This window comes from Glycine soja, chromosome 3 (assembly GCF_004193775.1).
Source record: "Glycine soja cultivar W05 chromosome 3, ASM419377v2, whole genome shotgun sequence".
Lineage (NCBI taxonomy): Eukaryota > Viridiplantae > Streptophyta > Magnoliopsida > Fabales > Fabaceae > Glycine > Glycine soja.
Window position 1 is genome coordinate 18,905,996 of NC_041004.1, and position 17,679 is coordinate 18,923,674.

General features: G+C 29.7%; 1 protein-coding gene across 1 annotated transcript; it reads left to right on the forward strand.

The window, feature by feature from the left end:
- Positions 1-12,415: 12,415 nt before the first annotated feature.
- LOC114406251 (phosphatidylinositol:ceramide inositolphosphotransferase 1-like) lies at positions 12,416-17,014 on the forward strand. Its single transcript, XM_028368904.1, has 12 exons — positions 12,416-12,952; positions 13,075-13,164; positions 13,948-14,034; positions 14,134-14,202; positions 14,907-14,987; positions 15,284-15,355; positions 15,503-15,563; positions 15,647-15,749; positions 15,958-16,053; positions 16,136-16,182; positions 16,271-16,395; positions 16,489-17,014. The coding sequence occupies exons 1-12, from the start codon at positions 12,920-12,922 to the stop codon at positions 16,567-16,569; spliced, it is 945 nt and encodes a 314-aa protein (XP_028224705.1). The 5' UTR covers positions 12,416-12,919; the 3' UTR covers positions 16,570-17,014.
- The last annotated feature ends 665 nt before the right edge of the window (positions 17,015-17,679 follow it).

Consider the following 17,679-nt stretch of genomic DNA (forward strand, 5'->3'; position numbering starts at 1 on the left):
ATGGAGAATTTTTTTTGTTTCCAAGGCCAAGAGATTAAACATATTCAAATCATTTGCAACAAAGTTTGACTTTGTCAATTTGTTTTTGCGTCATGCATCACGTCCGAAGAGGCTTATAAATTTAGTTGCAGGCATTAGTGAGGCAACAGATTTTTTATCATATTTTTTTACTGCTTTAATTTAGGTTTACCTATTGTTTTCTCTTCTGGTGCTTTCTCCAATTTTATCGAAATGCGGTAGTGATTAATGGTTCTGACTTGATTGGGTTGTTAAAATAATAAAAACTAGTAACAAGAAACGATTGGCCAGTGTTGTGATCTTGCTTTGGAAATTATGAAAAGCATGAAGCTAGAAAGTTGTGAAAGTAGATATTCCACCCTGTGATACTATTCATTAAGCATGCTGATTTGCTGCTTAGTTCAAGGATTGTCTTTTCTTTTTCTTTTTTGTTGATGTATCTCTATAATTAATTCATGAATCCATTTTTTAGACGTAATTGTAATTTTTTTTCTCTTTAATTTAGATAATGCGTATTGAGATTCTTAAGGTTTTTTTTTATCCAATTAAGTTCTTTCATTTTTAAAACAAAGTAAAGTTGGTCTAAGAAATTCAATCAATTAAATCATTTAAAACCTTTTTCTGCTCAAAATTCACTAACCAAAACATTAAATTTTTCCCAATTAAAAAAGGCTTAATTATTTTACAGATCCTTTGATTTTACTAAATTTTGAATTAGGTACCTTGAACTTTTTTTTCTTTTAATTGGATTGCTGAACTTTTATTATTTTTTTTCAATTGGGTCCCCTTGTCTAATTACCTTTAAGAAAAATTAATCAAAGACATCTGATTAGAGGTACAAACATTAGATTTGTGCTTCTAAATGTGTTGTGATCATAATTGAGTCGATTCTCAGAGATTTTTATAGAGTTTTAAACTTTACATAATTACCTAGCGTGGAAAGTCAATTGAATATTTTCAATTATAAATTACTTTGAAGCATGCGACAGTATAAATATGCTTGAGAATATAATTTCAATTCATTAGAAGAGGGTCATGTGATTGCATAAGGTGTGAAATCAAGAATATGTACTTCGAGTAAAGAAGAGATGTTTACTGATGAACATTCCGAGATAATTTTTTAGTCATAAAGGGATGTTTACTTAAGGACATCCAAGAACCACTTTGAGCGATCCAGAATATGTTTTCGAATGTTGAAAGGACATTTATTGATATGAACCTTACGAGTGGATCGCTTAATACAGGCGGTAGAGTTTTTGGATGACGTCATTTTCAGTGAAAAAAGATAACGCCACTCCCGATGAAGAAAGATAAGTCAAGTAAACGCCACAAGGATTACTTTGATAAGTCTGATAATTGATTCAACAAGGAACCTAAAGAGAAACTCTCACCAAAATTTATCAAATGTCAAAAGTTTTTTTATTGAAAACAAAAACAAATATTTATAGTGTGTCTGAACAAAAAGATAAAAATAGACATGGGTCTTTTAAATCGTTTGAGTCAAAATTACAATAATAGAATAGAAGACATGTGTTTTTAGGCAGTTTATTTATCCCTTATTTTTATTCTTCTATAATAGGCGAATATATGTAATTTCTATTGGCTTTTTGAACCATACACTACTTACTCTTGTATACCAATTAAGCCGAACTCGTGGAAACCAGGTTTTATGGAAAGATGAACGTTCTGACCCAATTTTTTCTTTTTACTTTTTGATTAGTTTAGTTTAGGTTTACTTTCTCGCATTTATCTTTCTATATATGACTCATTCTTTCTGAGTATTCTAAATCCGTTGCATTTTTTATATTATCGAATCTATATCTATAAATGCTTTCTGTGCATGTACTGAATACTTGTAAATTGAAATGAATTGTATTTGATCTTAAGAATTCAACATTTTGTTAGAATTACAAATACTTTGTTAAAACCTATATAATTGTTAAATCGAATTGAGTACATTTCCTCCAATTGAAAATAAAATTTGTTATTAGTTTGATTAAATAACCCTTAATTAATGGTATTTTGGTTAATGTGAAATCTCATTAAAAAGCTTATTTGTTGATTGAACTGTTTTCAAAACCTTTAACCAAAATTTCCAATTAACAAAAGGTCAATTCAACCCAAATACTATTTTACAAGTCTCACAATTGTTTTGCTCTACAAGTCATGTATTTACCCTGCTGTGATTTAAACTTGCCTCCATCCCTAATATTGAAGAATTGAAAGATGAAAGTTAATTAAATTGAATAGTTAAAATAATTTAAATTATTTTTTTAATTTTAATAATTTATATTAACTATGTAGTTAAAATTCTCTCATCTTATACTCGTATCTTTGGCCTGATCATGAAAAGCTTCTTGTATGTATATATCTTGTAAGGATCGGAAATCAAAAGTTATTGGACAATGAAACTTCGTGGGGCTGGAAGGGATGGTGCTTAATGCTTTGTTGCTGGCAGGACCTTGCAACAGGTTGGATGGAGTCGTGGCTTACGACAATTCATAATGGCACTCAAACAAAAAGGTTTTGTCCAATACTCTTTCAAAAATACAACATAATTATATAAATCATGAAATTACGTCTTAAACTAAGACTAAAATAATTAAAAAATTATTTATCAATATACACTCACTTTTTCTTTCTTCTTTTTATCTACCTAATTTTTTCTAATTTTTTATCATTTTATTTATAACAAATTGTTGGTCCGAATAATACTAAACTAATCTCAGATTTAAATCTTTTGATAAAAAAAATGTAATTAACCGAAAAAATCTTATTAAAAATGATTATTTATAAAATTGGTGGATCCTTAATGTGTCGTCTGCACCACTTTCATGGGAAAAAGAAATGCATCCAAGATACTAGTGCATATATCATTATGGCTAAAACATAAATTACGTCTTCATACGTATAGAAATGTTCAAAATTTATTCTCCTGAAACTTGTAGTATAAGTTTACATACTTACAAAATTAAAATATGTCACTTTTTAGTTTGGACATAAGTTTGGGCAAAGCTAAAGCTACTATAATGGTATTTTACACCCTCTATGCATACAATCAATATAAATATAATGTTTTCTTTACATATTTCATACATATAATCGATGAAAAAAAAATAATACATGCAGTTTTGAATATTTAAGTATTGTTCTAGGTTTGAAAATGACACATTTTAATTTTATGATGATGAAAAAATATACTTAAAATTTTACAGAAATAAATTCTATATATTTTTATATTTATAAAAATAAAAAATATATTTTAACAAATTATTAATTTCCAAATTAAAAACTATGCATATTTTTTTTAGTTTAATGTATATGTACTAATAATATAAATAATTTTAAATTTATTATATATAATAAATTATAATTGAATCACTATATTAAAAAATTTATACCATGAATAACACTTTTTTTTATTAAGAAATTAAAAGCTGGTATAATAGTAGTTGTAGCACATAATATTTTAGTTAGTACGTTTGAAATTCACCACTCCACTGACAGTGCCTCTCTTCCCACTCGCTACTGTTGCCATTTCCGTGCTTATTTTCATTCGGTTGATAGATCGTAGATTCTTTGGATTCCCTTTTCAATCTTTCGCCACGTGTCATGCTCCTCCTCTCTCGTGGGTGTATCGTTCTTTTCAATCTGAAGATTTTCTCGTCCTCGAGTTAAAAACTTGCACGTTCTTCCCCTGTCACTTTTCAAAATTTAAATTCCCAAACAAAACGAGGGAGGGAGTGAGACATTGAGATTTGAAAATTGTTTTTTTATTTTCTTTTTTATCACTTTTTATTATGTTATTTTATGCTAACTTTATCCTTTCTTAATTTCTTGTTCATAAGTATTTAAATAATATTAATAAAAATACTTAATATTTTTTAGTAAATATTTGTTTACTAATAATATGATAAATTTATTAATTTTTAAAATAACTTTTTTAAAATTATATTTATTATTATTTCAAATTGATTGATAATGTAAATTTTTATATTAACAATATATAAAAATTAAATTCTAAATTTTTAATAAAATATTTTTTATTTCATTAATAAAGAAAAATTAATATTTATAAAAATATTTATATCAACTAATTCATTTTGTTATATTACTAATTCATTTTATTTGGACTAAAATTCAATGCATATATTTATTACAGATGTAATAGTAAAAAGTTAATTAGAATATATGGGGTGTCATTAAATTACAAACTATTATTTGTGATAAATTTATGGATTAAATACTCCCTCTGGTTTGTTCTTATAAGATTTTTTTCAAGAAATTATTTGTCCATTTTTATAATTTTTTTTTAATTTTTAGATACATTAATTAATTTTCCTTAAAGTACTTGTAAATTATTTAAAAAATTGAAAAAAAAAATAATAAATGCTAGAAATTAATTAAAGTAACTCTTTGTTAAGTAAAAGACTTTTGTGTCTTGAGGCAAATTAAGATCCCTAATTATTTTGGTTAAATGAAAATAATTATAAATGTTAAAAATTGTGTCTTATGCTATATCAGATCATGTTTCGTGATCCTGCATCTGAACCATCAAACAAAAATAAGTTTAAAGTCATGATTTGATATAACATATGTCAAATGACATTTAAGATTTCATTTATTTATTTGTGTCTGAGATTCATTTTGCAAAAATATTATTTTAGGATATGTTGAATTCTATAAAGAATAAATGAAATTTAAGTTCTAAAATTGGCAAACAAGCATCAAAAGAAACGCACTTTGTTATGACATGCTTGCTCTGGCCAAAAGGAAGTGGTTTTCTGCGGAAGTGTCCTACATGAAAGCCAATCAGAGTGGTTTCATTACATGAGGAAGGACATGCATTTAATGCAAACATTAAATTGTCCAACAACCATAAGCATCAGACGCAAGTTTAAGTGAAGAAATTCATCTAGTGAGACAATGAATACTTAAAGATGAATGCCTATAAATACTAGAAGCTTTGAAGAAATGAAGTTACGAACCTACGCGCAAACATTCATATACTTTGTGTAAAAAATATTCTCTAAATTTTCTATATAGTTCTAAAAAAAACTCTCAAAACACTTTGAACATATTAAGAGAAAATATTAAGTGTTGATATTGTACATTCGTCTATAAGACACTTAAAAGTTAGTCATTGTGTAAACAAACAACAAAATTGTTTGATTTGTATAATGCCAAGAGTGGTTTGCTAGGACAAAGACTACTGGGTTGCATCAAGCTTGGGGTAGAGTTTGATTTATAAAGCCAAAAGCGGTCTGTGACAAAATACTTATGACTTTGAGAAGTTAATGAACTCTTGGTGGTTTAGCAAGAACTCGACGTAATCTCTATGGTTGAAACAAATCAGTATAAATCTTTTTGTTTGTTTATCTTTCTACTTTCCTCTCGTTTAAACTAATTTAGGATTTGAATTTGTTTTTTTACTTAAAAATTGTTTCTCATTGCAAAGTTTGTATTTCATCATTTGAAAGTTTTTGTAAAAATCCGTTATTTGTTTTACAAAATTTTTCAGACAATAACTTTGTTTTCTTCGATAAAAGCTTAAAAAGTTTTTAAGATCACAATTCATTCCCCCTTCTTGTGATATTTGTATTTACTCTATTAATTTCTCTCCCTTACTAAGATTGGAGAATTCACTCATCTACATTAATTATTTTGTCTTGGAACATTTGTTTTATACATTCTCTAAATTTAATTAATTATGTGGGAAGCAATTAAGTAAAAATAGAGAGATAAATAATTTCAAAAAAACTTAAAGGGTAAATTTGGAAGAACAATGCAAATAGTTAATAAATTTAATCTGATTAACTAAATTAACTATTTTTTAAGGAGTGCAAATTAGTTGAAAAGGTCTTATAAAAAGGGATGGATAGAGTATTTTAAAGATATATAAAAAAGCATTTTTTAAGTAATTAGTTAATAGGACAAAATGTGTTTTTGGTATTTATACGTTCATTAAAATTTGATTTTAGTCCTTATATTTTTAAATTGATGAATTTATTCTTTTATTTTTTTCCCAAAATTTGAGAATTTAGTCACATCTACTAGCTTCTATAATGATCATACACATTCATATTGACATGGCAAAAAGTTTGCTAATGCTTTTGATTTGTGGTCTAAAATACAATTTTTGACGATTTTGAACCCTTAAAACTTGCATTCGCAATTTCTTAAAACTTAATTATTAACATTTTTTTTTTGCCACCACAAAATGATCCTACTTTAGAGAACCCAATTGCCCCCTTCTTAACCTAATCACCTCTTTCTTCCCTAACTCAATCCTAAACCTTAATCTCTTTCATCATTGCTATTTGGAGTGTGAATGAAAGATGAAGCAAATCCCCCGCCCTTTTCCTTTTATTTCTCCACAATGAACCAAACTTAAAGATTAAATCCCTATAACCTTTCTCCCTCTCATTCAAACTCTTAACTCAATCTTAATTTCTTTTCCACTTGATTCTTCTTCCTCCACTGAAGATGACCACTACAAAACCATTGCATATCTCTAAAAATTTCCATAACATCGAAAACAAAATTCAATAGTGAGTTGGTGATGGAGAAGCTAGGGTTTACCAAGCTTTGTGGAATCAATGTCACTATAATGGTCATAGTTGTAGGATCTTGGTCCTCCATGCAAGATTGATGAATTCAATTAAGGTGAAAGAGAACATTGGTGCCTCTATGATCAAGACTATAGTCGCAAATAATTGGTGAACTAGTTTAGTCCTCTATTCCAAGTCATCCATCCTCACCCAAATTGGTGTGTATTTGAGAAGCTTACCAACCTCTCTTCTCCACCCTCAACTTGAATAGGAGACTTCATCTCCACAATGCTCACAAAGACATATAAGCACAATTGTTAATGACACCATCAAGCACTTCTTTGATCAATGACTATAGTCACAAATGGTTGGGGAACTAGTTTAGTCCTCTATTTCAAGTCCTCCATCCTCACCCTAATTGCAATGTTTGAGAGAAGCTTCACCAACCTTTCTTCTCCATCCTCAATTGAACAAGGACTCCACCTTTATGATGCTCACAAAGATGTATGAGCACAATTGTTAGTGGCACCATCGATTACATGGATTTGAGCTTTTTGCATGTGTTGTTGTGATGACATCTTCCTTATGTTTAATCTAAAATTTGCTTATCGGGTGTTTTGGTCTTAGGAACATTTGAACTTTTGAGGATTGTTAATTATAGGTTGTGGCTTTTAAGTCTTAGAGTGATGTTGGCTTCAAAGAAAGGATTGCACATCTTACACCATTTTGACTTGAAGGATGTGATCCTCAGGGCCACTATGACAAACTCTTCATTGTTGTAATGTGAGGGTCATTATGAGTCTATGACATTAAGGCTATATGAGGGTTTCCTTTTTTGGGACTACAAATTTTGTTTTTAGTATAATATTTTTCCCTTCTTTTTTCTTCTTTTTGCAAAGAAAAAAAAAGGTGAAAGAGATTGGTGGGAGGTCAAGGTTTAGGATTGAGGTAGTGAAGAATATGGCCAATTGAGATCTATGCAATATGATCATTTTGTAGTGGTAAAAGACTATTTAATAAAATGTTAAAATTTTAAAGAAATTATAAATGTAAGTTCTAAGGATTCAAAACTATCATAAATTATAGTAGTATTTCATATTGTCACAAATCAAATCATTTATTGCATTCATCATGGTCACTAAGAGCATTTTCAGCATGGGGTTCTTACCTAGTTCCTCCACTTGAAAATATAATTTCGTGAAGAGACTGTCTAGTGGAGAGTGTCTTCGTAGTGAAACAAATTTCTTAAAAAAAAGCATCTTATATAAGAAATTTGTGCTTAACGATAAAATATTATTATCCAACATCAACCACCCATGTAAAAAAAAAAGAGAAAAAACAATGAAAAAAAGAACAATCAACACATCTCATCTCATAATACAAATCAAAAAACACAATCATCTCATATATATAAAAAAAATACAACCATCTAAAATACAAACCACGATGATCGTGGTGTGATGGTGGTGCCATGATGAAGAAAAGAAAAGAAATTGGGATGTGGCGTGGTGAAAAAAAAAAGAGAAAGAAAATGAGGAAAGTGAAAGTTGGGGAGGTCTAACAAAGAAAAGAAAGAAGGGTGTGAAGAAGGGAAAAAGAGGAGGTTAGAAGTAGTAAATCTAGGGAAGTGAAAAAGTTCAATGGATAGGCGGGAAAGTAAAAGTAGAAAAAAATCTAAAATGGTGTACTAAAATGTTAAGAAAAATTGAAAATTGATGTATTAAAAAATGGAGAAGTGAAGAGGAGAAGAATTGAAACATTAAAGAATATTACTATTGAAGAATATTAATTATGTTAATTATTTTATTAGAATAATAATTAAGTTATAATAAAAATATAAATATATGAATTGTTTAAAGTTTCTTCCATTTTCTTGCATTAAAATAATATCTGCATGAATTTTTTATAAGTCTAATAAGAGAAAGTCTTGCATACACATTTCCTTATATATCACACCATTAAAAGGTGACAACACATCAAAAATTAAAAATAAGAGAATAATAAAATAATAAAAACCGTTTTTCTTCTATTCTATCTTCTCCCCAAAATGCAACTGAACCTCACCCCAGAGGCAAATAGTGAACTGTGGCTAGCTGTAATGCTCCGTCCGAGTTAGCATACTTGAAAGAACCATAGCTAATAAAGTACACTCTTCTCTATCCTAAATATAATGCCAGCGTCTGATGCTTTTTTCTTTGGATTACCGTAGATTTTGAGGTTGGTGAGATTGATTTGTGTTGTTAATGATAGGTTCAGAATTTGTATATTTTTTGTATAGAAACCCAATAATCGTTACACTTGTTGTAACGCTTCATAGGAGGCCGTTACTCGGTGTGCGGAAGACATTAATACCGACTTCACCACAGGAAAATGCAGATCTTTAAACAAGAGGTGGTGAAAGGTTACGCTTCATCGGAGGCCGCCGCTCGTTGTGCGAACATTAACACTGCCACCAGAAAAATTTAGATCTTCGAAATCGCACAGTGAGGGAAGATGAAAGCTAGGGACACCATGAACAACAATATCTTGAGATGATAGAGACATCTCGGTTAAACCAGAGAAAAAAAAAAGGAAAAAGAAGAAGAGAAGAAGTACATTTTTTAAAAAAATTATGTTATTTTCAATTAATTTATAATATTTTAATGAGGTGTTAAATTTTTACTTGTGTCTAACACCTCGTGTTTAGGGTAGTATCTACCCAATACTTCATCACTGATTAATAAAGTGGCGAGACAAATTTCATTAATTTAAAAATATAAAAACCAACACTTAAAAACACATATTTCAACCTAGATAATAATATAAATTTCTTTACACCGAAAGCGTGTGAACAATTAAACTCTAACAAGAAATATATAAAAATATTCTAAAAAGAAAAAAAATAAAGTAAAAGACGTTGCTATGATTATTTTATAAATAATTCTAAATTTTTCTACAACATATTTATATTTAACATTTTCTTTACAAAGTAAGAGGATAATTTATAGAAAAATATAATATTATTCTTATTTTATTTAAATTTTGTTAGAGGAAAACGCAAGCCTTGCGCCTCCAAGGCAGATTCATCGTAGCCTGATGAGGAATGTTAGAAACATGTTCAATACTATATTTTTTATTTTTTAATTTTTTTAAAAAAATTACAAAATTTAGTAAATTTTATATTTTATTTAATAATTCTCTTAAATTTATAATTTTCAATCAATTTTAATTAATAAAAAATATGTTAAAGAGTGTTCCTACTTTCTTTTTAGCAGTTCTCTAGCCTAATTGGCTCTTGCTGTCTCAATTCTCAAGTCAATTCTCACCGAATCCTATCCTAATCGGGTCACTGTTACTGATTTTTTTTTTCAGATAAAAACATAACAGCGAGGATTTCATTTTAATTTATTTAATTAATAATTAATTAACTAGCAGTGCTGATTGTTTCAAAAGCTAGAAGATTCTATTTGTTTTTGTGGATTTGGTCTTATTCACTCATTTTGGTGGTAACAGCCTCAGCAAGAGATAAAAAGGTTGGCGTCAAGGCAAAGTTTATTATTATTATTATTATTATTATTATTAAAAACATGAATGTATTATAGGCACACTTTGTTTTTTTTGGAAATAAGGCGTAAAAAGGGAGAAAGAAAGGGAGAAATGACTAAATAGGTAATTAAAATGCGATTTTTTTTGCTATAAATTAAAATGAGATATTCCTTTTATTATTGTTATTACTTATTACTCAAATAAAAAACATGAATTTATTATTTGATTTTAAAAATAGAAAGACAGACATTACCTACTTGAACAGAATATTCTTTTGGAAATAAAACATAAAATAGGAGAGAGAAAGGGATAAATGGCAAATAGGTAAATTCAAAATTCTTCTAAAAAAAGGTAAATTAAAGATATAAATTAAAATGGGATATTTCTTTCATTATTGTTATAGATAGATGATTATTATGAAAATAACTAGTATACTCTCATTTATTTTCTAAAAATTATGTAAATGTATCTTACACTCTTTTCTCAAATTTAAACCAAATGTTGTGAATACAAGTTTAATTAAAAAAAGGAGATTTTATTAAAAGTTAAGTGAATTTTTTCTATGGAAATTAATTATCATCAATGATAAATATTTCGTATCAATAAATAATGAAAAAAATTTCATTTTATTTATCATTTTTTATCTCAAATTATTTTTGAGTATAAAACATTAAGAAAATCTTAATTTTTTTATTAATATTCTCCAATATTAAATACACTAATAAAAGTATATTTCTAACTATACACTATAGTTCTTTAAAAAAATTATACATTGTTGTTAGTAAAAATATTTTAGTAAGATAAGGGAGAGTATTTGATTAGGATTTCAAAGGATTTTTTTTAATAAAAAAATTTTGTTATTTAATTAAGATTTTAAAATAGTATAAATAAGTCTTATGATATTCAATTAAGATTTTTTAAAAAAGACAATAAAATTTGATGATATTCAATTAAGATTTTTATAACTTATAAAAAGTCTTTCGATTTAAAAAATATATAAATTTTGATAAATTTTTTTAAAAAAGATTTTGATGGATTTAATAAGACTTTTTAGTATAGAGCATCTATCAAATAATTTTATCCAAACCCTTGAGATTTTGTTAGACTTTTTTCTTTCTTTTTTTTATTGATTATCAAATATTTTTTTCTCTCATTACACGTCTCCTCTTCTTTTTCTAATATTATTCAAGATTTCTTTTATTTTTTTGGAATAAAAAATGTCAAATATATTCTTCTCTTATGTACTTTTTCCTTTGTTGTCTAACTTAAATTAAAGTTTATCATATTTTTCTTATACTAACTATTCCCATCGCCTATTCGACGGAATATTTTTATGATTGTCATCCTTAATTTTTTTCATCCACATAATTTAGTAGCCCTCCTAACAATTTTTCACCCTCACTATTCCCTTCCTTTTAGTATATGTTTATTATTAGACTTCATTTTAACACATCATTAGATCTATCAAAAACTAATTGTAATAATTAAAAAAAATTAAAAAATCAATGTATGATTTTAAATCTATTGTTTAAATCCAAAAGTGAGAATGAAAAAATGTTATTATCATAAATATTAATATAGGAGGATATAAAACTAGAATCAATATAACAATTAAAAGGTTAAAAAAATTATATTAGATTTACTTTTATTTATCCAAACCTCATCATTTCTTATTATTTTTTTCACCAACTCTTATAATTTTGAATATATTTTTAAAAATTCACACAGTCCTTTCGAATCTTATAAATTTATAAAATCTTTTCAAGTCATTTAAATTCTTATAATATAAATTCATTAAAATTTAAACTATCATAAAAGTCTTGTAAATAAATCTGATAAGTTATAATATTATTATATAATCTTTACGATTTACAAGATTTTTTTTTTGCCAAAATAGTTTTTTAAAATCCTTATCCAATACACTCCCTAAATTATTTTATCATAAAAATGGTTTACTTAATTATTTTCTTAAAATATGTGTATTATCTTAAATAGCAAATAAAATAATACATATGAACCCAACTTTTTTTTAGGTAACAGATGAACACAACTTTTTTCATGTAAATATTTTTATATTATTAACTAATAAAAAATTATGAGAAAAATTACTTTTAAAGTAATTAATTAAAAATAATAAATTTATCATATATAATCTTTCGTGGATGACAGTCTAACAATTTATTAGAATTATTTTTAAAATGGAAAGAATTATAGTATTTTTTTAGGAATTATTATTATTATTATCAATTTTTGTGTAAATTAAAGGAAGAAGATTAAAATAGTTTGGATTGGAAATATAAAAAATAGGGGCACTCTTTATAATTTTCTACTCTCTTCTCAACTGTCTCGCCGTGTTCATCTCGCGTGCGTAGCAGTCAGAAAAACACTGCGAGAAAGAGAAGAAGAATCAGAGAGAGAAAATAGAGAGAGAAACGAAAACCCCTTTTGACCATTGCGCCTCGATTCCATTTGCCCCATTGATTATTCTCCCACCAAAACCTCTTCTGTATTTTTTTTCCTTCTTCTTGTGATCATTCCTCTCATTTGGGGGCACGGTTCTGTTTGTGATCAACCTCAAAATTCTGATCTTTTTCCCTTCCTGATTCGGATTCGGATACCCTGTTGCGTTTTTCTTTCTGGGTGTGTTTTATTTCGGCCAAAGTTTCTGTTTTGCATAGTGGGAAGTTTAAAAAGGGATTAATTCTATGTGGGCATCGTTCATATTGGCAAATCAATGTTAACTCTATCATCAGTGTGGTTATGAAGTAATATGGAAGTGCTCCTTGCGCGCATAGCTCATCAACGACAACATCAAGGACAATAGCATGTCGTTTTACATTGGTCGTGAGGCTTCAAAGGTTGCTTATCGCCCCCCCCCGCCCCCCCCCCCCCCCCCCCCCCCCCTCTCTTGGTGTTGTTGTTTCTTTTTTTGTGTTCTTGTGTTGATGTTTATTTTGGTGTTTGGTGTGTGTTTGTGTAGCTATGGAAGAGAATTTGTGCAGAGACGACTACAGAGGTCAACCTCCTTGCTGAGAATTGGAAGTACCTTCTGGCTGGTCTTGTTTGTCAGGTTTTTCCCCCCTCTTTTGATCAACCTTTTTGCAATGGCTGAGTGTGGTTGCTCAAGTTGTGCTTTACCTTTTGTGTGGAATGTCCCTTTTGTTTTCCTTTGATGGGGAGAGGGAAATTTTCTGAAAGTGTTTTATGGTTGGTGGATTGGAACTTTACTTGCATGCTACATGGAGTTCAGTTTTTCTTGTTCATGGTTTTTGTTGGTGTGGCTAGTGCTACAATTGCTTGCTTTTGTTTTATTTTGTTTGTTTCTGGTTTCTGCATGAGGGTTACCATACTATTACTATCACTTGCTTTGATTACCGAAGCTTATTTTGTCAGCGATTATGAAGTGTCAGAGTTGATGTCTGAGTGTTTTAATTTGGGAATTTTAGGAACTTGTAACTGCTCGAAGCATCTTTTGTCATATTCTGCAACTATGATGATTTGCTTTAGATGATAAGTTATTTGTTCTTCCATCTTAAAAACAAAATTCACCTTATCCTCACTTCTCTGTGAAACTTTGGGTTCTGGGAAGAGGATTAAATGTTTCATTTCCATCATTGGAAACTAATTTGATAGTTTGCAGCTAGTTGTTGAGGGAAGATATTGAGGGCCAATGTTCAATGGAAAAGAAATAAGAATGACAATTTTTTGTAAAGTATATGTTTCTGTGTTTCTATTCTTGTCTATGTTATGTATGCATAAAGTGTAACACAGTATAGTACATTGTTTTACTTGGATACTTGACATACTATTTGTTGCAATGTTTGATGTCTGAATTTTAACTGTTTCTCTACAGTATATACATGGTTTGGCTGCCCGAGGAGTTCATTATTTACATAGGCCTGGCCCTACTCTACAAGATGTTGGATTCTTCCTTCTTCCGGTTTGTAATTGTCATTCCCGTTTCTCTCTCTTGGAAAAACCAGTACATAGAATGATAAGAATGCCCTTGAAATTTTTAATCTTGGTGCTGTTATTACAGGAGCTTGGGCAAGACAAAGCTTACATAAGTGAAACACTGTTTGCCATGATTTTTATATCGTTTGTCTTGGTAAGAAAAGAATCCACCCTTCCCGTTCTCTGTCAAAGTTTTCATATATTAACTGTATTACTGTGTTGTGTCAGTATTTACCTTTTTACTGCCCACCTTTTATGTGATAGGTTATATTTTGCCTACCTATGACATGAAAATTCGTGGAGACAATTCTATATTCTGCTATGAACATTTTTTTTTGGTGTGATAAATTCTCAAGGTAAATATGGCTTGATCATGAATGTGTGCTATACTGCCACCCTCTGGTGTTTCCTTGAAGTCAGAATACTAAACTGTTAAGTCTCTTATATATTGTATTCGTTGTGGCTTTGTGAGGCTTGAAAAGTTACACTCAAGGTGTTTGTACTGACTATTGAGAATGACTTGTTGGAAAATAAAAAGAAAATGACAAATAAAATAAAAGCTAATATCATTTCTTAGTTTTGTGGTTTGAAGTTTCTTCTTAGTGGTTTTGTGCAGATTTGGTGAAGGATTATTTTAATCTTGATTCAGTGGCTTTATTCCTGTTAAATCTTTGCTTGATATTTTCTGATATTGCATAACATTATCCCTGTTTCAGTGGCTTGTTTTCCTTTTTCAAAAATCCCTTTTGGCCTGTATGGCTTATTTTTGTGATCTCCTCATTTAAGCAAATATAATTTTCTTTTCTTTATTTATTTTTCTGAAGTTTCATATATATTCTTTGATATGTGATTTTGCAGTGGACATTTCATCCATTCATATTGAAGAACAGAAAGATCTACACAGTTCTAATATGGTGCAGGGTTTTAGCATTCTTAGTTGTAAGTGTTGATCACATTATCTCATATTTAATAAGTATTGTTTAAATTTTTGGAAATGCTAATTGAATAAATAAGTTCTTAGGGTGATAGATCAATGAATTAGGATGATTCAAGCATAAAATGCAGGTTTTAATGCTAACATGAGTAACTTTGATTATATCTGATGTCATCATGCGTTGCTCTTGTATGGTCATCACAGTATATTTCTGGCCATTTAAATGCTTCAGATAGAGTTAAGTGCCTATTCTGTATATGGGAATATGCCAGTTTTCTCACTTCATATTTGTGTACTGCAGGCTTCTCAAGTTCTTCGCATAATCACATTTTATTCTACACAACTTCCGGGTCCAAACTACCATTGCCGTGAGGTACAATTGTTTGACAATGTGTTTGCAAAACATGTCACATGTGTTTAAGTATTCTTTTAATCAGTGTAAATAGCATATATATGCAAGATATTCTATTATTTATCTTTTAGATTCTTATAATTTTAGACTACTTAAATTATCATGCAGGGTTCTAAACTTGCCACATTACCCCGTCCAGATACTGTCCTTGAAGTGCTCTTGATTAATTGTGAGTATACATTATAGTATTGAAGGTGTTCATATTTGATGCCTTTGTGTTTGTTTTGGCACTCATTTCAATTATATGTACAGTTCCGCGTGGCGTGGTCTATGGATGTGGTGATTTGATATTCTCATCACACATGATCTTTACTCTTGTCTTTGTGCTCACGTATCAGAAATATGGCACTCGAAGGTAAAATTGGCTTATAAATGTCTTCCATCTCACTCATGATTTAATAGTTTTCGATAAATTTTAACGAATAAGAAATTATGTTAGAAGGAGTATGTTGGTAGCATTCATCATTTATTATTCATCTCATTTTAAGTCCTTCCTGTCACATATTCTGTTGTGTTTAAATTTGAATTCTGATTTTGTAACTGTTGATATGATGAACCACTAGGTCAATAAAACAGCTAGGGTGGTTGCTTGCTGTGGTTCAGAGTCTTTTGATAGTAGCATCTCGCAAACATTACACGGTTGATGTAGTTGTTGCCTGGTAATGAGCATATATTTTGCTTTGTAATGTGAAAACTGTGGCCTATGCTTTTGTGCTGATCTTTTTGGTCCATGGCTGGCAGGTACACTGTTAATTTGGTGGTGTTTTTCATTGACAAGAAATTGCCAGGTTAGCACATTTTGTCACATGCACTTAATTACATAGCTATTGTCTTTACTTGGTTGCCGTTTGCTGCTGTTCTGACTTTATTCTGCAGAATTACCAGACAGGTCAATTGCAGCTGCAACCTTGCTACCTTTGAGCACCAAAGATAAAGACAATAGGACCAAAGAGGAGAACCACAAGCTATTGAATGGGAATTCTGGAGACCCTGCAGATTGGGTACTTTGAATGCACTTGTCCTTACCCTTGTTACATTTATGTCATGTCTTTGTCTTTGATTTGGACATAACATGGTTGTTTTGGTTTGCTCAGAGGCAGAGAACTCAAGTGAATGGCAAGATCATGGAAGATGGCAATACACTCCATGCAGATTCTGCCATGAATGGTGCATAGATATAGGAGCCTCTGCTGTATAAATTGGATCCACTGCAAAGATTGCTGCTGATGGAAAAGCTGCAACCAACCTTCAATTTGAAGGATTTGTTGTCTGAAACATTCACCTGTTAATTCAAATTAGTACGCCCCAATTTGTACTAGTGAAATTGAAACTGGGTTGTGCATTTCAACATTTTGCAGCTCAGATTCCATGTCATGGTTAAATTATCTATACACCATCAGCATGTGCCATAGAAAAATTTCCATTCCCTCTTTTACCTACATCATTGATCCCACATGCATAATGCTGTAGAGTCTTTTGTTTTTGTTGGTTGTTAAATCTCCTTGCAATCACATGGTAACCAACCTAATGATCAGCACTATGTAATAGACTGATAGGCATGTGTTATGCAAAAAAAAGTAAGGGAAATTCTAATTCCTAGATCAACTTTTCCTGGTTAAACTAGAGTACATTACACTAACCATCTTTGAGGTTTCGTATAATTATACAAGCACTCTCTATTTTTTAATCATTATATTTACCTCATTTGTCTCTTTTGTAGGAGGTGTAGTGTAATTTATTAAAGGGTATCAGGATAATATTTTTAGATAGGGAAAAAAATAATAATGTGACGTGTAACTTGAGAAAAACTTATGGAATACGAAGTATAATTTACTCGTTAAAGTAAAATGTAATGTGTCAAGGGTCTACACTTTTTGGCTTTTTGCATGTTGAAAAGGGGCTGAAAGTGGAAAAGGGTTAAAATTTTAAATGGTGACAAGTGACATGAGCAAGCACATGATGCTTTGACCGTGCATGTGCTTTTTTACGCATCACAATGCTCTTTTATGTCCATTGTCCCATTCCTTGCCCCTTGTCTCCAAACCCAATTTGGATGTTTTAGGTACCCTTCTATTCAAATAGTTTCTCCTTTCACAACATTAACTCATTGCTGATGCAACATGTCACATGCATCATATACTTGTCACATGGGGCAGCCCTCTACACCGCTTAACGCGTTTTGTGGCCTTTTTTTTTGTTCCTTTGTTGAAGCACTTGGTCTAATCCAAATGGGGCATTGTTTTTCTCAACATTATTATTGCCAATCCAGCAAGTGTGAGGTGTTA